The 23,088-nt window shown below is 40.7% G+C and overlaps 1 protein-coding gene across 1 annotated transcript in view; it reads left to right on the top strand.

Moving 5' to 3' along the window:
* NF1 (neurofibromin 1) overlaps window positions 1–23,088 on the top strand; it is a 95,086-nt gene that overhangs the window by 3,368 nt on the left and 68,630 nt on the right. The window contains 11 exon segments of the mRNA XM_035889630.1: window positions 8,764–8,907; window positions 11,385–11,468; window positions 13,755–13,945; window positions 16,224–16,330; window positions 16,583–16,650; window positions 16,894–16,969; window positions 17,481–17,638; window positions 18,298–18,471; window positions 18,658–18,780; window positions 19,079–19,153; window positions 20,316–20,447. Coding sequence (XP_035745523.1) covers window positions 8,764–8,907; window positions 11,385–11,468; window positions 13,755–13,945; window positions 16,224–16,330; window positions 16,583–16,650; window positions 16,894–16,969; window positions 17,481–17,638; window positions 18,298–18,471; window positions 18,658–18,780; window positions 19,079–19,153; window positions 20,316–20,447 — 1,332 coding nt within the window.

The following is a 23,088-nucleotide window of genomic DNA, read 5'->3' as shown; positions in this document are numbered from 1 at the left end:
CATAGAATGGTTTGGGTTGGCAAAGCCCTTTAAGCTCCCCCAGCCCAGCCGTTCCCCTACCCCTGCCATCCCACCCCCAAACCCTGGCCCTCAGCACCGCCTCTGCCCGGCTGTTAAATCCCCCCAGGGCTGGGGACTCGACCCCTTCCCTGGGCAGCCCCTTCCAGAGTCTTTGGCATCATCCTATTCACCAGAAAGGAGGCAAAGCCTCAGGAATGAGTTTGAGGACGTGAAAGGGCTGAGGCCATTCTGCCCTGCTGCCCGTAGCGGAACGGTGGATGTCAGGGGGAAACTTCATCCGCATCACCGGGAGCGCAGCCGTGTGGGGTGAAGGGGGGGTTCTAGCCAATGTTGTAGCGATGGATACTTGCTTCCCTTTACAGAAGGCAGTGCTAGTAGTTTGGAGAAGGATTTTCTGAATGGAAGGAAGAGGGATTTGTTGGCCTTAGACTTTGTATTTCTGTGATCCACATGCAGAAACTGCTTACGGGGATTAGGTGGCGTGACTTTCTCAGTGGGGCTAAGCTTAGTGCTTAGACCCTGCATTTTTACTCCCAAGATGCTTTCCTGACGCGTAAGCCTGAGCTCAGTTTGGGGTGAAGGATCAGTTCCTGTGCTGCCTGTCTGGTTTGCTGTCCTGTGAGTGCAGCCCTTGTGCCGCACAAGCCAGCTCTGGGAGACCCTGCTCAGCGTAGCGTCTGTCAGGAACATCAAGCCGGTGCTATAGCTTGAATTTAGTTCACCTGCCTTAAAATCGTGTGTCTCTCTCAGTGGTGCTTGGCTTTGCACGACCCGCAGAAAGACTGTGGCCTGGTTGAATATAAAAATAAGCTGTTCCTTTTTGTACTTATATTAAAGCTGCTGTAAATGAAGTTTATTTATAAAAGGAAAATATCAAACTTTGTCTTCTGGCATTAAAATGATGCATATTTTTCCAATACATTTTAGGCATATTTGCATAGTTAACTTATTCTCCCCCCCCCCCACCCTCCCCTGTTTTCATAGATCATTTTTCCCATAAGCTTAAAAAGCATGGTACTGATTACACTCCCAGTAATGCAAGAAAGTGTTTCTTTGTGTACTGGTGTTAAAAGGCTGTAGGCTTTGTCGTTTGCTTTGTTATGTATATTGTGGAATTGGGCTTGCCAACGTCTGGTAAGAGTTGGGAACTCCAGCTTTCTAAACAGAATTATTTTTCCATACATTTTATGGGATAATTGCAGATAGGTGTATGGGAGGAATCCTCTCCTGGTGGGAAGAAAGCTGTTCTGACTTTGGAGAAGCTAAAATATTGGAGTTGTGGGGATAATACACATCAAATATGGGATTGACTGTTGGGGTCATAGTGCAGCTTGCGTGATAGGTGCTTTTTACAAAATTTGGATTAGTTTATTGCATATTTTTGTTTAACCAGAGCATTTTTTTTTTAATACGGTATCATCAAGTGAATGAAGCAGTGAAGCAAGGATGAGACATTAATCTCTACTTTTCTGTGAGAAGTCTTCTCTCATTTATTAATTTCAACTCAGGGCTCTCAATTTTGTTTGTTTGCTTGTAACACATCATTTCCTCTGCCTCGCCTGGTCTGACAGCGACCTTCACAGTGGAAAGGTGACTGTTCTTAACTGAATACCCAAATGCCAGGTTATTGTGACACCGTCGCCGTGTTGTCAATCAATGGTGACATTTATGTGCTGCTTGTGACTCCTTACGTTTGGGTCATTATTGGGTAGTCAATGTGGTTATTAACTTACCTACTTGTTACATTTTAGACTGCTCATTTGAGCCTCAAGTTCCGGCTTCATAAAAATATACTGAGCGCACGCACATTATTTTAGCGGTGATAATGCATTTTTGAGGTTTTGCGTGCTGTATCGGCCCTTCTAAGTGCAGGACCTCTCGATTCAGCACTGAGGGAGCCGCTACTCCTTCTATCACCGGTGTGTTTGAGTGAGGCAGGGGAGCTCACGTTTGTTGTGGGTTGTATGGTTTGGTTGGGGTTTTTTTTTTTTTTACCCATGAGGGAGAAGACAAAACTTTTCCAGGCTTCTTCCTTCCTTTACAAAGGAGGAAAATGTAACTATCTTCCACCAAATTTTATAGATGCAGACAGGCTTTTCATTCATTTGCGAAGTGCTTGAATTAATTTTAAGACAGATGAAACAACGAACAGAGAATGCTAATCTGTACTGAAAACAAGAAAAATCAGCGCAAACCAGTCTGTTCTTGTCTACTCTTGTTTATTGTTATAAATGCTGCTTTAACCAAAAACTGCTTTTGTGTGTACAATTCCGTGAGCCTAAATGGCTGGCAAGCCTAGTTTTATGAATTAACCAATGACTGGCTCGCTGAACGCGGTTTTCAAATGTGCTGCCAGTCTTGCCCAGCTGCGCTCGCTTCTGAGGCTCCGACTGCTCCGATGCCCTCTTCTTTGAGCCACCCTTGAAGCCTGCGTGAAGGTTTCAGCCGGTGCAGAAGGAAGCCGCCGATGGTGTGTGTGAGGCTCGGTCACAATTCGTACGTGGCGCATACAAAATCTCTTGGTTCTCTGATTTCGTAGGTAGTGCTAGGTGTTATTTTTCTTCAAAACTTTCAGCGGTCGGGGTCGGATTGGGCTGCAGTACCCCAGGGAGGCTAGGCTGCGTTAGTAAAGTTCTCGGTGATTTCAGACATAATTTGGGTCTTTGTAAAATAAAATTATCTCTTTTTTCCCTATGGAAATATTCACTTTCTGTACTGTATTTTTATAGTATTTCTAAATGTGTTACAAGCTGAAATCATGGGAAGGCTGGTAGAGTAGTGAAGTAGTTCTAAGCATAGTCGGGAGAGCCTTACTGCCTAAACCATTTAAATCTAGGCGGTTTTAAAACAATCAGATTAATAAAAGGTATTAATCCTGTATAAACTTGTGGCAACTTAGGTGACATGCTTTAAAAAAAGAAGCCCTTTATTCTGTGGATTATAGTTCAGGCTCCCCATTTGGATTTTGAGAGATATGATTGCTTTCAGTTAAGAAAGCTTTTGTAAAAACTGAAAGCCAGTAGCAATGTTCCATTCTTACTTTCATTAAAAGGCATTAAATTAAAGCAAATATTCCCTCTTCCTGTTGATTCTCCCTGCAGTGTTTGAAACCTGTGCAGAATCAGAGACCTGAGAAAGCTCTGGCTGCAAGTACCAGCTTTGTGGTTTTCGTTGCTGTTTTTCGTCTTGGCTTGTTAAGAAGTCACTAGCAGTAATAAGATTTATTTTGAAGTATTTCACGTGAGTTCTGACTGCGCTCCCCAGGTGAAGTGGTACCTTTTGTTGTAAGGTAAGGCTGGTCTGTGCAGAAGATGGGAATTTCTTCCACAACTACTCTGTCTGAACCAGATTTCCACAGGAGCCGAGAACCGAGACTGCCTATAACACTGCTCTCGAGCACAAAGTGTGCTGGCTCGTCTTTCTCTGACACAAACCTGGAGCAGCTTTGATCCTGGTTTTCTAAAACAGCGCGTGTAATGTATTTCAGAACGCAGTGCTGTGCTGCACACAGATGGTGTCCCAAAGAATAGATCAAGGAATGGCCCACGTGCAGCAGATGTTACCTGAGTCCAGTAATGAGCTGCTGAAAGGCATCGAGATGATTTGATGAGCCTTCCTTCTTTAACACAGCAGTTTGTGTTAACAGTATGGGTGAATACACGGTTGTTAACGGTACCGAGGCTTAGTTAACCTTTTGAAAATAATATTTTTTAGTGCAACCTACATAAAATATTTTCAGAGTTCCGTGCTCTTCTGAAGGTTTAGCTGTGAGGGTCTTTTACTAATTCATGCCTCTTTAGAAGGTGATGCAGTGCGTGTTTAGAGTTGGGAGGAAGATTTCCTGTTGATTTTTCAGGAGATTTGTATCTGGCTCTGACAGTACTGGTGCTGAGGAGAGGGTGGTGTGGTGTGTATTTTCTGTGTCTCACCAGCGCACCCCTGTGTTACGGTCTGTTGAAGAAGTTCCCAGAAATTATTTGAAAGGGAACCGCTAGGTCGATTCCTGGGCTGTTAAGGATAGCACGAGGGATTTTCTTCCTAGATGTTACGTTTGTTACTCCCTGCTGAATCTGAATCAAAGGCACAAGGCTCAGATGCATTTGGACATCTCGAGCCGCTCCCTGAAAATGAGGAGCCCATTCTAGGCGAGCGGAGAATTTCCCTCCCCGAGGTGGATCCCCTGGAACGGCCTGCCGCCTTCCCCTCTCCGAAGGGAAAGTGCTGAATTGTACCTGTGCACGGCTGGGTGGCGACTGCTGCCTGCGTCAAGAGGTTCGTCAGGGTGGGGATTTCAACAGCGGACGTTCCGAATCCTGTGCCAGGCTAGGTTTATCTGTCAGATTTTGAATTCTTAATGGCCTGCAAAGTTGTATCTTGGACAAAAAAGTTGAAATAGTGACTCTGTTTGAAGTGATAAAGCACTTACGCTTGCTCCATAACCTCTGAAAAAAAGAATGTTAAGCACAGTCTTTTGCTAAATAGGGATGATTAAACTTTGTGTTCATTAATTACAGGTGACAAAATCCATGGCTTAATGTTAGCCTTTCTCAAGAGACTGAGTGGAATACCTGACAGATGCTCAAGCCTATTTGTGGTGTTAGTTTCAAATCGATGTCTGTGTACATTTAGCAAAAGGTTGTACCTTATTGCATACCTGCAACAGGTGCTAATCTCTTCTACAGACCTGGAAAACACCCATTTTTCTTAATAATTAACATCTCTGATCAAAGAAGGATTCCTTAACTGAACTTTTTTGGGTAAAAGTACATCAGTGTCTAAACTCCAGCCGCTCCCCAGCAGCCTGGGGCTCCAGACCCCTCCCCAGCTCCGCTGCCCTTCTCTGGACACGCTCCAGCCCCCCCAGGTCCTTCGGGGAGGGAGGGGCCCAACCCTGACCCCAGCACTCGAGGGGCGGCCCCCCCAGTGCCCAGCACAGGGGCACGGTCCCTGCCCTGCTCCTGCTGGCCACTGGGGTTGTGGTGACCCCAGGGCAGGACCCGGCCCTTGGCCTTGTTGAACCTCCCCCAGTTGGCCTTGGCCCATGGACTCAGCCTGGCCAGGTCCCCCTGCAGAGCCCCCTCCCCCCCAGCAGATCCACACTCCCACCCAGCTGGGTGTTGTCTGCAAACTGAGGGTGCTCTCGATCCCTTCACCCAGATCATTGATAAAGATGTTAACCAGAACTGGGCCCAGCACTGAGCCCTGGGGAACACTGCTTGTGAGCAGCCACCAGCTGGGTTCAACTCCATTCACCACAGCTCTCTGGACCCGGCCGTCCAGGCAGTTCCTAACCCAGCAAAGCGTACGCCCATCCGAGCCATGAGCAGCCAGTTTCTCTAGGGGAATGCCGTGGGAAATGGTGTCAAAGGCTTTACTGAAATCCAGGTAGACAGCATCTACAGCCTTTCTGCCATCCACTAAGCAGGTCAAGTTAAGTTTGACTTAAACTGTCTACGTGGTCAAAAGATGTGTTTTAGCAACTAGGGAGCTAGCATGGCTGGTGGAAGCTGGTAGATACTCTGATGCTTCCTCTTACAGATTTGCTTTTCTAGTTGTTTCAGCAATACCTGATACGCAAGATGACTCCTGAATTCAGGATACTCTGGGTCTTGTACTGTATTATTGCAACTGTCAGGCGCGGCTACTTAATGGCTTTTCCTTGTCTTCTGCAGCAGTGTTCTTTTTTAATTGATCTTAAAGGATTTAAAATTTGGTAGTTGGATAGATTCCAGATTTCATCTGCCTATTTTGTCTTTGTCCGCTGCATAAAATAAGGCAAATTATAAATTCCCTCTCCTCTGGAGCTTATTTGACACCTTGGCGAGACGTGGTCAAACTGAATTGGGGGGGGTATACGGCAGCATGCCTCCGTAGGGGCTGTACCTGCACCAGTGTAGTTACAAGGCTGTTGACTATTGCTTCCTATTTCAACGGTGAAAATAGCTGGGCTGGCGTAGTGCGCTGTGCCGTTGCTGAACTGGGATGAGTTCAGCATGGTGCATGTATTCATAGTTTGAAGCTTCAGTTATATTTAAGCTTTGTGCTTTAACTTCTGTTTCTAATCCAAATAAAAGCTGCGCAGGAAACTATTCGTGTCAGTCTTTCTTTTTTCTAAAATAAAATCAAAGGCAATGGAAGTAACATTTCAGCTATTTTTGTTTTCTTCTTTTTTTCTTGTAATGTTTAGATTGATGGATATTTGTATAGAAGTTAAATACTTTCTTTTTGGTCACTCGCTGCTGGCACTGCATTCCATGAGGGGACATACAATGCTCCACCATGTCAGAGTACACAAAGGAAATAGCTGAGAAATAAAAGAAACCAAAACAGTGCTAATATTTCCTTTTTATATAGTTTCCTATTTTAAACAGCAGTATAAAAAGCAGTTTTACTTCTAGGTGACCTTGTTGCAGTGGCTGTTGTTGCAGGAAGCTCCAAACGCCTGTAATATGATGTTTCTATAGCATGGAAGCATACAGAACTGGATCTGTGACACAGTTTCTTCGAGAGCCACTTCTGAAGTGTTTTATCACTCAGTGGTATTGAGCTTTTCTGCTGTTGTCAGCACAGAGACTTGAAAAATCAAAAAGTACCAGTCATGGTGAAATTTTTTAATTAAATATATCTATCTTCCACTAATGACTTCCGAAAATGTATTGTAAAAATAACATCCAACAACGAAAACAAAGCTTGAGTCATAAATGTTGTTTGTTCTGCTTCTTCCAGTTTGAAAATGAGCACGTTGAAATGCATCGCACTGTTTTAAAGCATTACAAACTGAACTCTTGAAATCAAGAATTGCAAAATGAAGTGGAAATTACCTTGATTGCCCTCAGAGGTTGTGCAGGTGAAAAGCATCAGCCCTTCTTATGAAGGGGTAGTCCCTTAGCGTGGCTCCCTGGATGCCACCCGTGGCACCAGAGACCCCGAAGCCACTGTCTGAATCGAAAGCGAGCATTCCGTGTGGCCCCTTCTGCTGCTCTTGGGTCTTTGGTGTCCTCTAGCATGGCAGTTCAGTCTTTTTTTTTTTTTTTTTTTAAGTCAACATTTCTTTTAGAAAAAACCCCAGCCACTTTCCATTGTGTCCAAGTCTGGGGTACCAGAAGAACTGATACTTAAAACCCAACCCAAACCACAGTTTATATGGAGAGGAAATTACGCTTGGGCATAAAGACTCGGTAGTGTATTGAAGAGGTCCATTTCCTTTTTTTAAGGTATCGGTGTTAAGTAGATTGCATTTAATGATGCAGTCAAAACTGTTGAATTAAAATGTTCCAAGTTTGGGGTTCTGTAATGCAATTCATCTAGCATTTTAAATATGGGCCTTTCAACTTTTATCAGCAAAAATAGTGATGGTAACTGGTTGGCAGAGTTGTCCGTGAGCGCTGACAGCAGTGTAACTGGATGACAGTATGGGAAGTACCCTCACCAAGTCTGCAGAGGCCCCCAACCTGGAAGGTTCCTCTTTAAATGTTTTGCACCTGTAATGCTGATCATTCCTTGGAATCCTTCTTTTAACCTCTCTTACACTCTCTCTCTGATACCCTTTCTAATGAAACAACCATTACATCATGGCATTTACTTTGAGCTATCAGTGTCTTTCAGAATACATGTTTGTCAAGAATTCTAGTCAAAATTGGTTAAAACCTGTAGTAGCAGTTAAGGTTTCTACAGATAGTGAATTCCCAGGTCACACTTTAAAATACAAGTGGCACATGTAAATTATAAAAAGAGGTGATAATACTGATTCCTTTTTTGTTCCCTCATTTGTTTGCTTTTTAAAAAGATAAATCCTCAGTAAATTGAATTTTTCCAAAGAATGGCTTCTCTCATTTTCACATGGTGGTTCGTAATGGGCCGACTCCAGTGAGGAGTGCTGGGGAAGTGACTCATTTGTGACCCTTGAAGAATTTGGGAACAGCATGAAACAAAGTGCCTAGTGTTCACACAGTAGGAGAAACGTCTTGGGTTTTGTGCAGTCACTCTGAATCTTACCTTTCCTGGAAAAGATGGCATCGCGAGTCTAGTTTTTACCACTGGATGTTGGGCAAGGGTTGGTAATGTGGGGCTCGGAAGCTGTGTTTGGCTTAGGAGCGCTTGAAGCCCATTTGAGGCTGAGGCTTCCTCACCTGGCTAGCGGTGGGGTCTGTTTGCCTTAGGGGGACCCCTAAGCAACCCAAGTCTTCAGGGCCTGTGGAGGCCTTCGGTGGTGGATCCTCTGGGGACTTGGTTGTACCTCTTGGCCGGTTCTGTCCTGCAAAGGGGGTAGAGGACACACGTGGAACCACTGTTCCCACCTTCCAACTTGCCTGCTCTGTGAGCTGCTGTGATTTTATCTCCTCTCAGGTTTCAAGATGCAGTCTTTTCTTTCAGCTATTAGCCTTATGAAGATTTTTGGTATTTAACAAGCAGATGCTGGAAGTAAAGAAACTTCTCAGAATTCTGACTTACTCACGTTTTTCTGCTCCTTTTGATTGCTTTGACATTTGGTTTGTAGAAAATTTATCACAAAGTAGAGGTTTGGTTTCAATTCAGAAAAAGGAACAGGTGAACTTCAGTGTTTTGTTTTCTAGATAACTAATAGAGAGATTGAATGTAGAGAAAATGAAATAATGCGTTTCTAGTTGTCTCTTGTAGGATGTTTTTCAAGGTTGTTTCATGTGTCTCAAAATTTTTTAACCCATCTTTAAAGATGCAACTTTCCATGTAAAAAAAGCTAATCATGCTTCTCTTTCTTTGTAGCTTCCAATAAAGGCTGGCCAGCAGAACACCCACACCAAAGTCAGTACGGAGCACAACAAGGAATGTCTCATAAACATTTCCAAGTACAAGTTTTCCCTGGTCATCAGTGGTCTCACTAATATCTTAAAAAATGTTAATAACATGGTAAGTTTTCTAATTTTGGATTGTTGGGTGGTTTTGCAAAATGGTTGTTATTTATTAATATCATCAGGCTGTAGAGAGTCACTCGAAATGTAGTCAAATTGTGGCTTGTCTTTTAATCTTTTTTCTTTTCACCCTCGTGTGCTAAAGTTCACCGGCACCACTGAGCTGTGTTGAACATACTGGTGGTGAGATAGTTGTGGCTGAGAAGTCTAAAGGAAGGTGGTGATTAAGGGGAACCTTCTGTTAGTCCTGGGCACGGTCTGTAGCTGGGGAGGTATGTGGCTGGCTAAGGAGTGGGGACATAAAGCTACCGAATACTACACTGGGGCTCTGAGCAATGTTTAGAGACCAGTAGAATGTGCTGCCTGTTAGAGGTTGGGGAGGACGTTTTCCATCGCGTGGGAAGGAGCCTCAGTAAGCTGGGGAAGCAGTGCTAGCAGAGTCCAGAGAGGAGGGGTGCAGCAGGCGAAGGAGCTGCTGAGCAGCAGCACTAGGAGGGGGTTTTTTCCTCATCTGTCCTGCCAGAGCATGACCTGCCAGGAATCGTTCTGGGAAAGGAAGAAGGGAAAGGATTTAAAACTTGGGCTATTTGAATTTTCCAGGCTGTTTGGATTTTTTAGCATTTGTGTGTGTGTGTGTGTATAAAATGTATATATTTTTTACAACCAGATGATTTTCAGTCAGAACCTTGTACGAAAAGATCTTTTAAACCAATCTCGTGTCTAATAGTGCCACCCATGCCTCCAAAGGGATGCCCTGCTAGGCAGTAAGAAAGGTGAATGAAAAATGTGTGGGAGTGATACACATCTCTTCCATTTACTGTCTGATACGGATCGCAGCCTCTCGTTAAACCACTTAATGTTGATACTTGAGGGCAGTACACTGGTGTGAAGGGATGAGATTCAAGGTGATTTTTCTGAGTTCACAAAGAGAAATCTTTAGAGCCAGGTGTCTAGTTGATGGTTTCCTTCTGCATGCTGGTTTTTTGCCTCCAGGGGAACCATAAAATGATTCCTGAAATCCATCAAAGTATTTGACTCCTCAGCATCACTAAAACTGTCTTTTAAAATAGATCTCAGTGGAACTGAAAAGAAGAGAAACCTAGAAAGAAAAAAAAAAAAGTGGCTGTCCATAGTGTGTTGACTCTAGATAAATAACCATTACCATCAAGTTGGGTAAATGGAAAGTTTAGGAATACTTTATAAAGTTTAGTTCATTAAATTTTGAAGCAGCGTGGTTTGTGATCACGTGGAATCTCCACAAACTGGTAACAGAACTGGCCAAACTCAAGCAGTGCTATTTTTTTTATAGTTTTAGTAAGATAGTTTGCAGTGAGCTCTTCTGGATGTCAGTTGTGTAGAGATCTGCATCTGCTAAAACACTACGAAGGACTGATAAAATCATAAAAATAGGTTGCCCTACTGCTAGGGATTTTAGGCTGCTTAAAGCTACCTGTAATCCCTTTGGAGAGAGAATTTATTTTAATTGAACACCATAGGCATAAAGGAATGTATTGAAGTGTAAGATGGTTGTCTAACAAATGAGAAAACTATACTGTTAAGTCTCTGTATATGATACATAGATTTTGAGAGGAAAGACCTAGCTAAAAATGTCACTAAAAACCGGCAACATTTGCTTTGCACTGAGGAGCAAGACTTAACATTTTTTGTTTGATGGACTGAACTACTGTGTGAATCAGCAATATTTTTGAAGGATTTCTATAGCTGAAAGAAAACAGACCAATAGACTGTCGTAATGGTCTTAGGTTTGGAAAGATGTCTTGAGGGTTTGCGCTCTCACGTGGCTTCTGCCATAACTTCCTTCGGGTGAATTCTGCAGGGGTTCCATGTGTAGGCAGTAGCACCAATATATTTTTGGCTTTACTTTGCTGTCTTACCATTGCTGGAACTAGTCACTGTTGATGGCAGTAAAATTGGGTGCTGGCTTAAACACCCGATGGAATTCTGCCCTTGTCCTGTATCTCAAGCATGGCATCTTTTTGGAGGGTCTCATGTGTTTCTTCCTGTGGTCGCTGCTAAATTTTGCAACACTCTAATAAGCTTGTCGATATGGATTTGTTGTAAGGTCAGTTCTATTTAAGATGTTGGCAATGAAATGCATAATTGGAAAAGAGTCGGCAGTAATTGATGCCAAAATAGTTTCTGAAAAGGTATAACCTTTATTTCTGAGTAAATTATGGGCCCGATGGAGGTAAGGGGCTGCAGCGTACCTCCAGTCTTACTTTGCGGTAACTCTTTGTTCCTTATTAGATTTGGCATTGCAGGCTGGACAAAGATATTTCTTCAGCAATAAGGTTTTAATTCCTATTTTAAGCTAATTTTTGCTGGCTTTATTTCTCAACTCAAACCCAGAGCAGTAAAGGAGCTGTAACTTACTGTGCCACTTTGCTACATTGCATTAATGTGTTAAAAGTCAAATTTGTGTCTCAGATGAATCCATATCCTTTCTACTTCTAGAGAATATTTGGAGAAACTGCTGAAAAGAATTTATATCTATCTCAGCTGATTATCTTGGATACACTGGAAAAATGTCTGGCAGGGGTGAGTAGGCTTGCATAAGCAATTGCTAAGCTGGAGTCAAATGAGTTGGAGAGTACAAGTCAAATGCTTGTGTATCTGTTATTACTGGTGCTAAAGTTAAAACTCATCTGATTTAGAGCAAAGTAGGATTAATGCCATTTTAAAACTACTAAAACTTCCTATAAATGCAACTAGTTGATATAATTGATAAACTAAGGGTTTGTGGGGTACTTTTTTCTCGCCTAAAATTAGTGATTTTTTTTTTCCCTTCAGTTAAATAACTCAAACTTTTGAACTTGTCCTTCCCACTACTCAACTAATTTGTGGAGTTATAAATAATTATTTTCTTTCAATAATTTGTTAAAAAGAATTGCAGACAGCTGTACTTAGAGATGTGTGGGAACTGGAGTGAGGGAAGGCACAAACCGAAATGAAGAATTAGATGTGGTTATGAAGCTTCGCTAGATTTTTATGAGCTTCGAATGCTTGTGGCATATTCTGCTCCATCCTTTTTGTATAGGTGCATGAAAACATTTTCATCCCACAATTTTAACTGAAAAAGCAATGGGACAGTAAATCAGGTTAAGAGTAGCAGATAATTCAGTACCTGCATTTTAAGTTTTATGCTAGTAGGTTTCCTGCATACAGTGCTGATTTTTCTTTAAATTTCTTAAAACTTTCATTTGGTGAACAGTTTTTTTCATGTACTTGTATATACAGCAGAAGCTTTGCTATCACTATTGTGAAGATGACTTTTGCAGGTGTTTCCTAGATGACATTAGTTAACCATGTCCAAACTTCCCCTGGGAGTCCAGTCCCGAGGTTTCCAATCAGAGCCGTGCTGCAAGGCAGTTTGCTGTTACCTTTGGGATGTAAGCGGTTGTACAGCTCGCTGTGCTGAGCTGTGTAATTGCAAAGCCAAACTTCACTGGGAGCAACATTTGCAAGGGTTTATTCCTTTAACAAGAAAGGAATTTTTTTTTTTAAAGCTGTATTCCTGGATGAATGTCATGAAATCATCTAAGCTCTCTGCTGTTGCCCTGCAACAGGTTTTGAAGGCTCTTCCTTTATAAGGTAATGACCTTATTACGGTTAGATTTGTCAAGCGGCCTATCTTCTGTTACAGCACTAGAACAGTCTGAATAATTGTGGATTCTTCTAAATTCACAAAAGATCCGGGTAAATACATTTTCCAAAATAATGTTCAGCTTTTACAGCTGAGGTAAATACCTCTCTTTGGCACTTTTTGTGTCTTTGATGCAGTGAGTCAAAAAAACTGTTTTAACTTCGCAAGTTAATTCTTTTCAAATATTTCTTATATGCATATTGTTTGAAACGTTAGTGGTTTTTTCCTGATAGATGATGATATTTGAACAGCCTAAAATTGTGCTGAATACTTCTTGCTTTGTCAATTCAAATGAGAGCAAGTTGAGCCAGTATATGTTTAATATGACTGAGCCAAAGTTCTATACAAAGAGCGTTGTGTTCTGTGATATCTTCAGACGTATTTCTTGCTCGCTGTTCTTGCTCAATGTTTCATCAAGTTCTCATGGCAACAGGACTCAGGTCAACTAAGTGGGAGTCTCTGAAACTTCCCAATTCCCTATGGTAAATTCATTGGTAGAATTTTAGAAAGCTTTAATGCTGACCCTTCTGTTAAAACTTGCTCTTAGTAGAGCAAAGTTTCACTTTGAATTCTTTCGTAAATAGTTTCCTTATGTCTCATACTGTGCAAACTGGCAGAAATTGGATTTTTCTTTTGCAGGAAAGTTAAGCCATTTTTGACTCACATAGAGCAATCCCAGGCAAGAGCAAGGGAGAAGCACCTCTTTTTTTGGTTCATTTTTTTTGTATAAAATATCTGCTGACAAAATACCGTGGTTAGAATACTACCCAAAAGAGAAGCAAGGGTGAGCCCTTTGATCTTCCATTCAAAGCCAAGATAGTTAATGCTCTGCTGCTAATACTTACACAGATCAACAGGATGCATGCATCGAAACAGAAATGGGTTTTACTTCAAAAACTAGTTTGATATTTTGCTTGATACTTGATGACATTGATCAGCTTGGTGTCCTACGTACTTTGGAGACTTAACTGAAAATGTGAGCTGGTTTGAGTGATATGGGTTGTTGTTCAAATGGAAGGACGCCTTTTCTGTGGACCACTTACGCTATGGTCAGTGGTAGCCTGCAGGCAGAATTAGAAGTTCAGATTCCGGTCCTGTGCCTACTACTGGCAGGTGCTCCATTTTTTTGCCTCCAAATGTACAAAATGGAATTTCATGAAATCCTGAATGTTTGTTTTTAGCAACCAAAGGATACCATGCGACTAGACGAGACTATGCTGGTAAAACAGTTGCTGCCAGAAATCTGCCACTTCATCCACACTTACCGTGAAGGGAACCAGCATGCAGCTGAACTACGAAATTCTGCCTCTGGGGTTCTTTTTTCTCTTAGCTGCAATAATTTCAATGCTGTGTTCAGCCGCATCTCCACCAGGTAGGTGTTTTTTCAGTAGCCTGAGTTCACATACTAGAAGATCTGCTAAATACTGGTGTCTAGAACATCTGTTGTGAATTGTAGTCTTTCTAATTTCAGAAAAGTTAATTGTTTAAATGGTATTTAACAAGATAGTTCTTAAGTAAAGCTCCCTCTACCTTTCAAAATTTTCCTTGGTCACAAACCAAACCTGTTTCCTATCCATTTTAGGTTGCTGCCAGCGTATTTTCTTTGAGCTGCCTTTATTGCTATTTTAATCTGCTTTCCTAAGTACAAGTGAAATGCTGTTGTAGAGTGCAATCAGCGATAACGCAGCTGAATGAGTTGAGTAAGTTCTTGCAGGTACAAGGTGTTTTGGAAGGAAAAGGATGCAGAAGATAATGGGTTGTATCCATCTACTTTTGAACTTAGAATGCAAAATTTCTGATTGTCTACAGCTCTGTTGGAGCCCCAAGGCTGTTTTCCTTCCTAATTTTTCCTGCTTGAAGGCTTTTATGTTAAATCTGTATTATGCCTGAAGGAGACCAAACCAGCTGGACTGTTTGTAAGTCGTTGGGAAAGACCCATTTGTCTTCTGATTGACTTGAATGTCACAGCGCGTTTACAGTAAAAATAACTGTCTTTTCTGCTCTTCTAAGTGAGAACAGAGACAGGCCCGAAGCTTCCATCTATTCTTTGCACTTTTTGCCCTGTTCCAGCTCTTTCTGATGCTTCAGCATTTGCCAATCCACTAGCGTTGTGTATTAAGCTTTTTATTACTGAAATACTCTGATGCTTTTTGGAAGTTGCTTGAGGTAGCTTAGCTCTTATCACAGGTTGTTACAGCTAACATCATCCGGGATTTATCGGAAGTGGAGCGCAGGCAGCCTTATGTGGTCGCATAGCAATGAGTGTGCCAATGTAACTGAAACAAAGATTTATATATTCCTTAGAATGCAAAAACAATTGCGTTCCAACATTTTGGAAAATATTTGCATTTTAGAAATCAGCCTAAAATTATTTAATGATTTGAAATTTTAAGTGTTTTAAAAACTTTTACAGAGCCTTTAATAACTTCTGTTTCAAGAACATAGACTTGGCAGCTAGCATGGAGGATGTGGTTTTACTCAGTAGGTTGATTATGTTTTGTTGCTTATGGAAATGGAAACAATTTCTTTTGCTCCTTTTATAGGAAGTATTTTTTTATTTTTATTTTTAACCTCGTCCGTGGATCTGTATGTATTCACGTGTCTGTGGCATGGTTTAGTTCTCAAGCTCCACAGCCCTTCTTGGCATCCATTTGAGCTGGAACAGACCGCTTCTTCCCTGACCTGTTTTTCACTTCGAGATGCTTGTGCATAAATAGTTAAATGTTTGGCCAGTTGTTGCTGATCTCCACGGGGGTCAGCTTGCCGACAGTTAGCGTTGCTGCTCTTTTGACCTGTGCTTCCTGTTTAGGCATATTTCTAGCCCTCGTACAGCAGCTGGGGGATTTTTGGCATGAAAAGCACGGCAGTGGGGACCTTCCCATTCCCAGCGAGGGCTGTTAAGTTTCCCTGGCGTTGAAGAAATGAAGAACTGCTTTTGTCTGTAGTACTAGAAATCGCATTCCATGTCTAAAACACATCTGTAGCTTTGGAACAAGGCATGGCAATCCTTAGTTTGTGAGAACATATGATTTAGTTATTAGTGGCTTAGTGTCTGATGAGCTGTTTAGTAAATCATCTAATACAAAAGCATGAAAAGATGCCGTTGTGTTTAAAATGGTGTGATTAAACTTCATCCTGTTTCTTTAGGCCAGAAAAACACGGACCTTCTTTAGCTTATAAAGAGTGGTTGTGGCTCACTTCAGCGATACTAAGTACCGTCAGTCACTGCGTTACTCTGGAGAATTAGCTGGGGCAAGACTTGCTGTTAAGGAGCAGTAGTCTGAGGGTGTCGTGATTCCGTAAATTTAATATTTAGATGAGAAGGTGATGAGATTACTGCTACAGTATGGTAGGTAAGAGGATTTAGGCAAATCTTGGGCGTAAGCAGACTATCACCAGATGGTTTGCTATCTTGTAAGACTCACCAGTAGTATTTCTAGATCCATTTTCAGTATGAGTATGGAATAAGACTGTAATATTAACTCTTAATCATGCAAGGTCTGTCTTGCACTTCTAAACCGGGAGATCGTGTTGTATGAGGAGATCGTATAATATCGCCCTGCTGTTCACATGCGCAGAATCATAGGTGTGTGTTCATACCTACCTGACCTAATCTGACTGAGAAGTCAGTTTACTTTGCATATTTTTAGATTACAGGAACTGACTGTTTGTTCAGAAGATAATGCTGATGTTCATGATATTGAACTTTTACAGTACATCAGTGTGGATTGTTCAAAACTAAAGCGACTCTTGCAAGGTATGATTGGAGCCTGTGTTTTGAAATATTTTTACCTAAATACGCCTAGCTAGAGATGACACAATGGTATTTACATGTATATCTTTTTATTGCTCTGTTGTACTCCAAATAGTCATATATTTACCAAAATATTTAAAAATACTTAAGTAGCATAAAGATGTTGGTTTAAAAATCGCTTTGCACTTCAAATGTCTGTGTTGCTTTTTAGAACCAAGCTTCTTTTCTAAATGCAGAAATGTTTTACCTTTACAGAGACTGTATTCAAGTTTAAAGCCCTTAAGAAAGTAGCTCAGTTAGCCGTTATCAACAGTCTTGAAAAGGTAAGTATTTTAATATTTATCTTCTGTTTCATTGCTTATTTGCAGACTTTATCTCATTTAGGAATAGTTGCAATTCAGTAATTTGCTATAAAATATACGTTGGTGCATCCTTCCAATGCATGTATGTTTTGCAAGAAATGTCGAGTGATGAGAAGTAAGAGTAAAATCTCTCCATTTAAATACATAATTGAGAAAAAAATTTTTTAAGCTCTGAAATGTAAAGATGTTTTGCGTTATCTGCAGGCATTTTGGAACTGGGTGGAAAACTATCCTGATGAATTCACAAAGCTGTATCAAACGCCACAGACTGATATGGCTGGTAAGGCATGACAAATGATGTAGCATTTAAAAGTTGGTTTCTCAGACATCCCCACATTCTCTTGCATTTTGTGCCCTCTTTGCTCCTTGTGCAGCCTGCAAATAAGAAACAAATTTCTGTCAACCTTTGTCAGGGCAGGCAAGGATATATGATGCTCTCTTTTCTCTTCTGACCTACCTTTTAAAGGGATTAATTTTGTGGTTCACAACACAAAGAAATAAAGCCCAAAAGATGGAAAGGCTTTAAATATGTATTTTTCATCCTGATACGGGGAAAAAAAAAACTTAAGAGAACATCACCTGTATTGGTCTCTAGGCAAAAAGAGAGGAATATTTATGTTTTCAGGTAAACCATGTCTTTAACTGGGTTGAGACCATTTTATCCCCAGTAGTGTGCAAAACAGAACTTTTTTTTTCTGTGTAGGTGGAGCTATCCCTCTGCTGTTTTATACCTCTTCTTTACCTTTTCATAATTAAAATTGGTATTGAACTTGGGGTTATATTTTGTGCAGATTGTGCAGAGAAGTTGTTTGACTTAGTGGATGGCTTTGCTGAAAGCACAAAACGTAAAGCAGCAGTTTGGCCACTGCAAATCATACTCCTGGTCCTGTGTCCAGAGATAATCCAAGATATAGCAAAGGATGTGGTAGAGGAAACTAAAATGAACAAGGTAAGAGAAGAAAAGTCTCTGACTTCTGGTTCTGATTTCTAGAGGATGCTCGTCTTTGCTTATTCTATATTTCAGGGACGTTTTATGTTGTCTTTTCCTGCCTAAAAAGCACATTACAATTCCATATGTAAATTTCTGCACCCTTTTAAAGTTCTCACCTAACATATGTTCTTTCCCTGTCAATAATTCGTACAGATAGTATGTCCCAAACAATGTTATTTCAGACCTCCTACATCTCCTTGGAGATTTGAATGCTAGTGGTGTGTTTTTCCCTGCCTCCACCAGTAGCAAACTTAGCATCCCATCTAGCTGGCCTATAGTGTAGTGCTCTGGGTTTCTGCAGTGCGCATGCTGGGTGTTCCCGAACTGCAGTACCTGTAGCAGATGTTGGATTTGACGTGGCTGCAAACGTTATGGTTGAGAGTAAACAACCATCTGTCTTTGTGCCATTCTGATTGCCCTAGATTGTTCAAAATTAATGTCTTTATTAAACAACATTTTTCCAGAACGCTGCATCAAGTTGTTTTTTGCAATCCCCGTATCCATGATTTCTGATCATGGATGCAATGTTGTTTGTTTTTAATATTTAAGGATCTAAAAACCCTGACCACGGATTACCAAAGCTCTGATTATAACTATTCCCGATTTGAATTCTGCAGAAACTGTTCCTGGACAATCTCAGGAAAGCACTTGCAGGCCACAGTGGGAGCAGACAGCTGACTGAAAGTGCTGCTATTGCTTGTGTTAAACTGTGCAAAGCATCTACCTACATCAACTGGGAAGATAATTCTGTCATTTTCCTACTAGTGCAGTCCATGGTAGTAGATCTTAAGGTAAAAATTACTGTTTCTTAATCACAGTGAAGAAATTTGAATTTTAAAATAACAAAATAAACTTTGAATTTCTCCTTAATTGCATACAATAGTGTTTTCCAGTGCAAAATTTTGTATTGAAAGGAGACATAAAGTATAAATCTTGGGATCTGATTTATGTATTTATATTTTTTTGGGTATATATAGAATTTGCTGTTTAATCCAAGCAAACCTTTTTCAAGAGGCAATCAAAATGCAGATGTAGACCTTATGATCGACTGCTTAGTTTCCTGCTTCCGCATAAACCCTCATAATAACCAACACTTTAAGGTGAGAACACTACTTACTGGTAAGTCATTCTCCACATACTATTGACAACCTGTCAATTATAAAAGATATGCTAACGGCAGCTGGAAGCTCGTAAATAAGTTCAACTGTATAAATATCCTCTAGTAATAAATCCCTGCATGTTTTTATAAATCTTTTCTTAGCTGGTTAGACTTTCTCATATTTAGATTTGACAGCTTTGTCAATTTAATAAAAAGGCTCCAGTATGTTATTCACTGTGATGAGAAATGAGGCAAAGAAAAAGATGTTCCTAAGTGGCTTTTATGTATTTTTATTGTAGATCTGCTTGGCACAGAATTCCCCATCAACATTTCATTATGTACTGGTAAATTCGCTCCACCGAATAATCACAAATGTAAGTTCTGAAAGCATTTAATCAGCCCAGCAATCTGTGGCTTCTATTCAGATCAGTATCTGCTTATTAAATACAATTTGAATAGTAGTCCAAATCTTGTTGCCTGTATCTGTGCAGCAAGATTTCCTTGCTAATAAGGAAGGACATACAAATCTTTGCTCACACTGTCCATCAGTTGGATTCCCAGTTTGAGAGCTTGTATTCCAGTATAAAATGTCAGTACAAATATGTTTTAATACCATCTAATGTAGGATGACAAATGTATCTTGTGTTCTCTGCTTTTATAATGGGTACTGCTTTATTGATACATGAAAAACACCCCCAGGATGTTCATCGTTACAGCACCCTCTACCACTTCTAGTAGATTGACATGAGAACCCAGGGGAAGAGCTGGCCTCAGGCTTTCCTCAGGGATTTGATCCAGTATGCATTTAAATAGTGTAAAATCGTAGTAAATGCTGAGTGCCAAAAACGTTTTGAAAGTTTGTGCAGTTGTTCATCTTCAATGTGTTACTGTACTTCAAGTCACTAAAATACGACTTCAGTTTTTATACTGTTCAGAAATACTTTCCTGATCAGTATGAAAATAGGATCAGTCGGTGTTGAGCAACTGGCCTTACGTAATGTACATAACATTTTCTATTTCACTTATCCGAACATCGTAATGAAAACACTATATTTGAAAAAAAAAAAAAGTATTAGACATTTCAGTGAATAGGGGAGAAAATGCTACTGTAGATCTGGTGGTGTATCCGTGGTGGAGTAATAAAGCTTTTCAGATATTATCAAGTACTTAAAATACCGATTATCCATTTTCTTTAGTGTATCACCGTGAATTGAGTGCACATTGCTTGTTTTGAAGTATCCTGAAATCTAGCATGGTTTCTTGCATGCATGGTTTCAGAGTTTGTGCTTGTTCAGAAAGAAGAGTGATACAGTAAGCAGCTCAGTTGGAAGCATTGCTTCCATTACAACTCATTTAAATGTTATGAGTCCTATGGTGAGAATGCAAAATTAACATATTGGTAATATGGTGTAAAATACTCACGGGTAAAGGTTAGTTAGGTATAGCTGTTGTAAGTTTTAGAGGTATAAAATAAATCATAATCTAATTCCTATATTACCAGTTTACTATTTGAGCATTTCTGTGTTTTCCTTCTAGTCTGCGTTGGACTGGTGGCCCAAGATCGATGCTGTGTACTGCCATTCCATGGAGCTCCGCAGCATGTTCAGCGAGACACTTCATAAAGCTATTCAGGGCTGTGGGGCGCATCCAGCGATTCGCATGACTCCGGTAGGACTTGTAAAGAAGCTGTTAAAACACAAACCTGTTGTTTTTCCCGTGTCCCCATTCCATTCCAGCTTTTTTATTCATTAACTTTAGACTGGAAACTAGAGGGGGGAAGAACATTGCAGTCCAAAAAGCAACAGAGCGCCATACATGCTCTGTAAACCTCGCAGGTTTTGGTGCATTGACTCACTGTTCCTAGTCAGTTAGTGATGTGTGTTTCTCAGTTTTCACGCTGCTCTTTTAACTGGCAACATGGAAGTATTTCTTCTGTAACTGTCCTCTGTGGCTAACTGTTCATTTTAAGCTTTCTTGCTGTGTGAATAGCTAGGTAATGTGTCCATTCCTGTTTAATCTGAAAAACAAAAGCATTCTATATGTGAAGATCATTTCTGAAAACTGCAATGCTTTTACCATGATTGGCATGAGTAGCTCTTCATTTGTCTTGCTTGCTTTCTGTTGAGCAAGTTGACTGTTTGGTCTTGGTGACAGCAACAAAGTAAAAGATTTTTCCAACTATTATGAAATACAGTCAATATTCTTGGTTGTCTTGGAAAAAATCTTGAGTAAATTCAAATTGGTAGTTCGTCCAAATTTTTTTAGTAAGCTCACATGCAGCTGCGTTGCCTTTCTTCTGAACTTTGCATTTAGGACTTGCGATGTGTCAAGTGAACTTGGTTGGTTGTTTTAGAAGGCCTAAAATGATCCATGAAAATATCCCTGTTGGGCTTCTCAAATGAAAGCAAACGATCAGAATAACTTTCCTTGAAAGCTACAACATGTTTAACTTGCTTTTTACATGTATATATTCATCTGTTGAGAAAATAGCAGGGGTGTTGTAATGGCAACTCTGACATTGATTGGTGGTGCTTTGTCTTCTGCTTCTTATTTTCCGTTCTTATTGGCTGCTGTCGCTCACATGGTCAGATGCCAACCAGTCACTGTTTTGCATGGCAGTGGGCCTCTGTTGCTGTAAGTATGACCCATTGTAACTACCGCAGAAAAGCCTTTCCTTGCTCTGACTTTTCTGTGCATAGTTACCACTGCAGTCACTCCATCTGGGGTACAGGAGGTAGCATGCTTTACCTGAGAACGTAGGGCTGGAGGAGACCTCATCGGCACTCTGCTTGGCAATTGCTGGGCCGTCCCTTTCACAACCAGTCGAGCTCCTTCCTACAAGGAAGGGCTTTTTGTTGGTTCTGTTCTTTTCCTTCTGCCCCCTACTTGTCCATCACGATGCTTTTCCAGAACCTCCCCGCTCTGGTGGTTAGAACCGTTTTCTAATTTCCAGCCTAAACTTATTTATGTCTAACTTATCCCCATTTGTTCTTGTACCAGTGTTGTCTGTTAGCTTCAAAGTGGTGTTTATCCCCTTGGTGTCTTTGCAGAGAGCAGTCACGTCCCTGTCTTTGTTTATTGATAGTCTTTAGTTTTGGTTGTGTGAAGTGAATAAATCACTTCACAGAAACAAATCGGCTGCTTCTGCCACGTGCCTCTTAGAATTCCCTTAACCGTAGCAAACTGAGGTCTAGTACAGACTTAGGCACCTCTACCAGTGTGGTATCAATTTCTCGATCAGATGGTTTTTTATGTAGCAGATTTAATTCTGTATATTTTCACAGTAACTACTTGGCAAAAGAGCACGGGGTACTAATTTCTTGTGGGATTTAATTATACAGTGTCATATCTCTTGTTCAGTTACCTGGGGGATCATTTCAAGCTAGCTTTTTTTTTTTTTTTGGTCAGAACTTGTAGTAGTGAAAATGAAATACAAGTTCATGTTGTTGTTTGAGATCTTCGCAAATAATAAACTAGTTTAAAAATAAATAGTTTTAAAAGCTGAGTTTCTAAAGAGTGTTGTGTTCTGTCTTGTGTTGAATATCCACAAAGGCAGGTTTTTCGTCCAAATTACTGTCTTGTAATTGTGGTAGCTGTAAGCAAAAAATACTGATTTAATCCCTGCTGATGTAAGATTCAAATTAATGAAGATATAAATTTTGTAAACTTACTGGAGGCAGGTGAAAGTCTTTTGTCTTTTGACATACTGGGGACCAATTAATGCAAGTTCACTTTTTTACACTTGTATTTATGTGTGTACGTTTGTGAACACACAGAGAGATACATACAGTATTCTTCCCAGACTTTAGCATGCATCCAAATTATTTTGTTGAGATGAAGAAACCGCAGCTGACTGGCACACAGCGGGGTGGTTCGCTCTGGAGGGTGGTGCATGCGCTAGGATTGAAGCACAAACTCAGTTTTTGAAATCCTTGCAACCAGTACAGTCCATATACACTTAATTCTCAGCCAACGCTGTGTGTGACTGTTTGTTAAATGTACTGGTCATATTGCTACCGGGATTCTGTTGTGTGAACGCAGTAGTGGAATATGACCCAGTTCACACTGGATTCAGACCGGAATGCCTTATGCGAACTCTCAATACAAAATGTCCTCTATTTCACACGAGGAACATGACTGGTACAGAGGTAGTTTACTGATTTTGCAGATTATTTTTGCTAGATTATTTTTTTTATTGTCATTTAAGTGATGCACTATATACCTTGTGAAAACTGAAAGGTGCATTTTTCAGAGGCTGTACAGATGAAAATGCTATCATCGGACTGTGATTATGGCAGGAAAAAAAAGA

This window comes from Egretta garzetta, unplaced genomic scaffold, assembly GCF_000687185.1.
Source record: "Egretta garzetta isolate BGI_Z169 unplaced genomic scaffold, ASM68718v1 scaffold120, whole genome shotgun sequence".
NCBI lineage: Eukaryota > Metazoa > Chordata > Aves > Pelecaniformes > Ardeidae > Egretta > Egretta garzetta.
The sequence above is the reverse complement of the archived record's forward strand: the minus strand, read 5'-3'. Positions and strand labels throughout refer to the sequence as shown.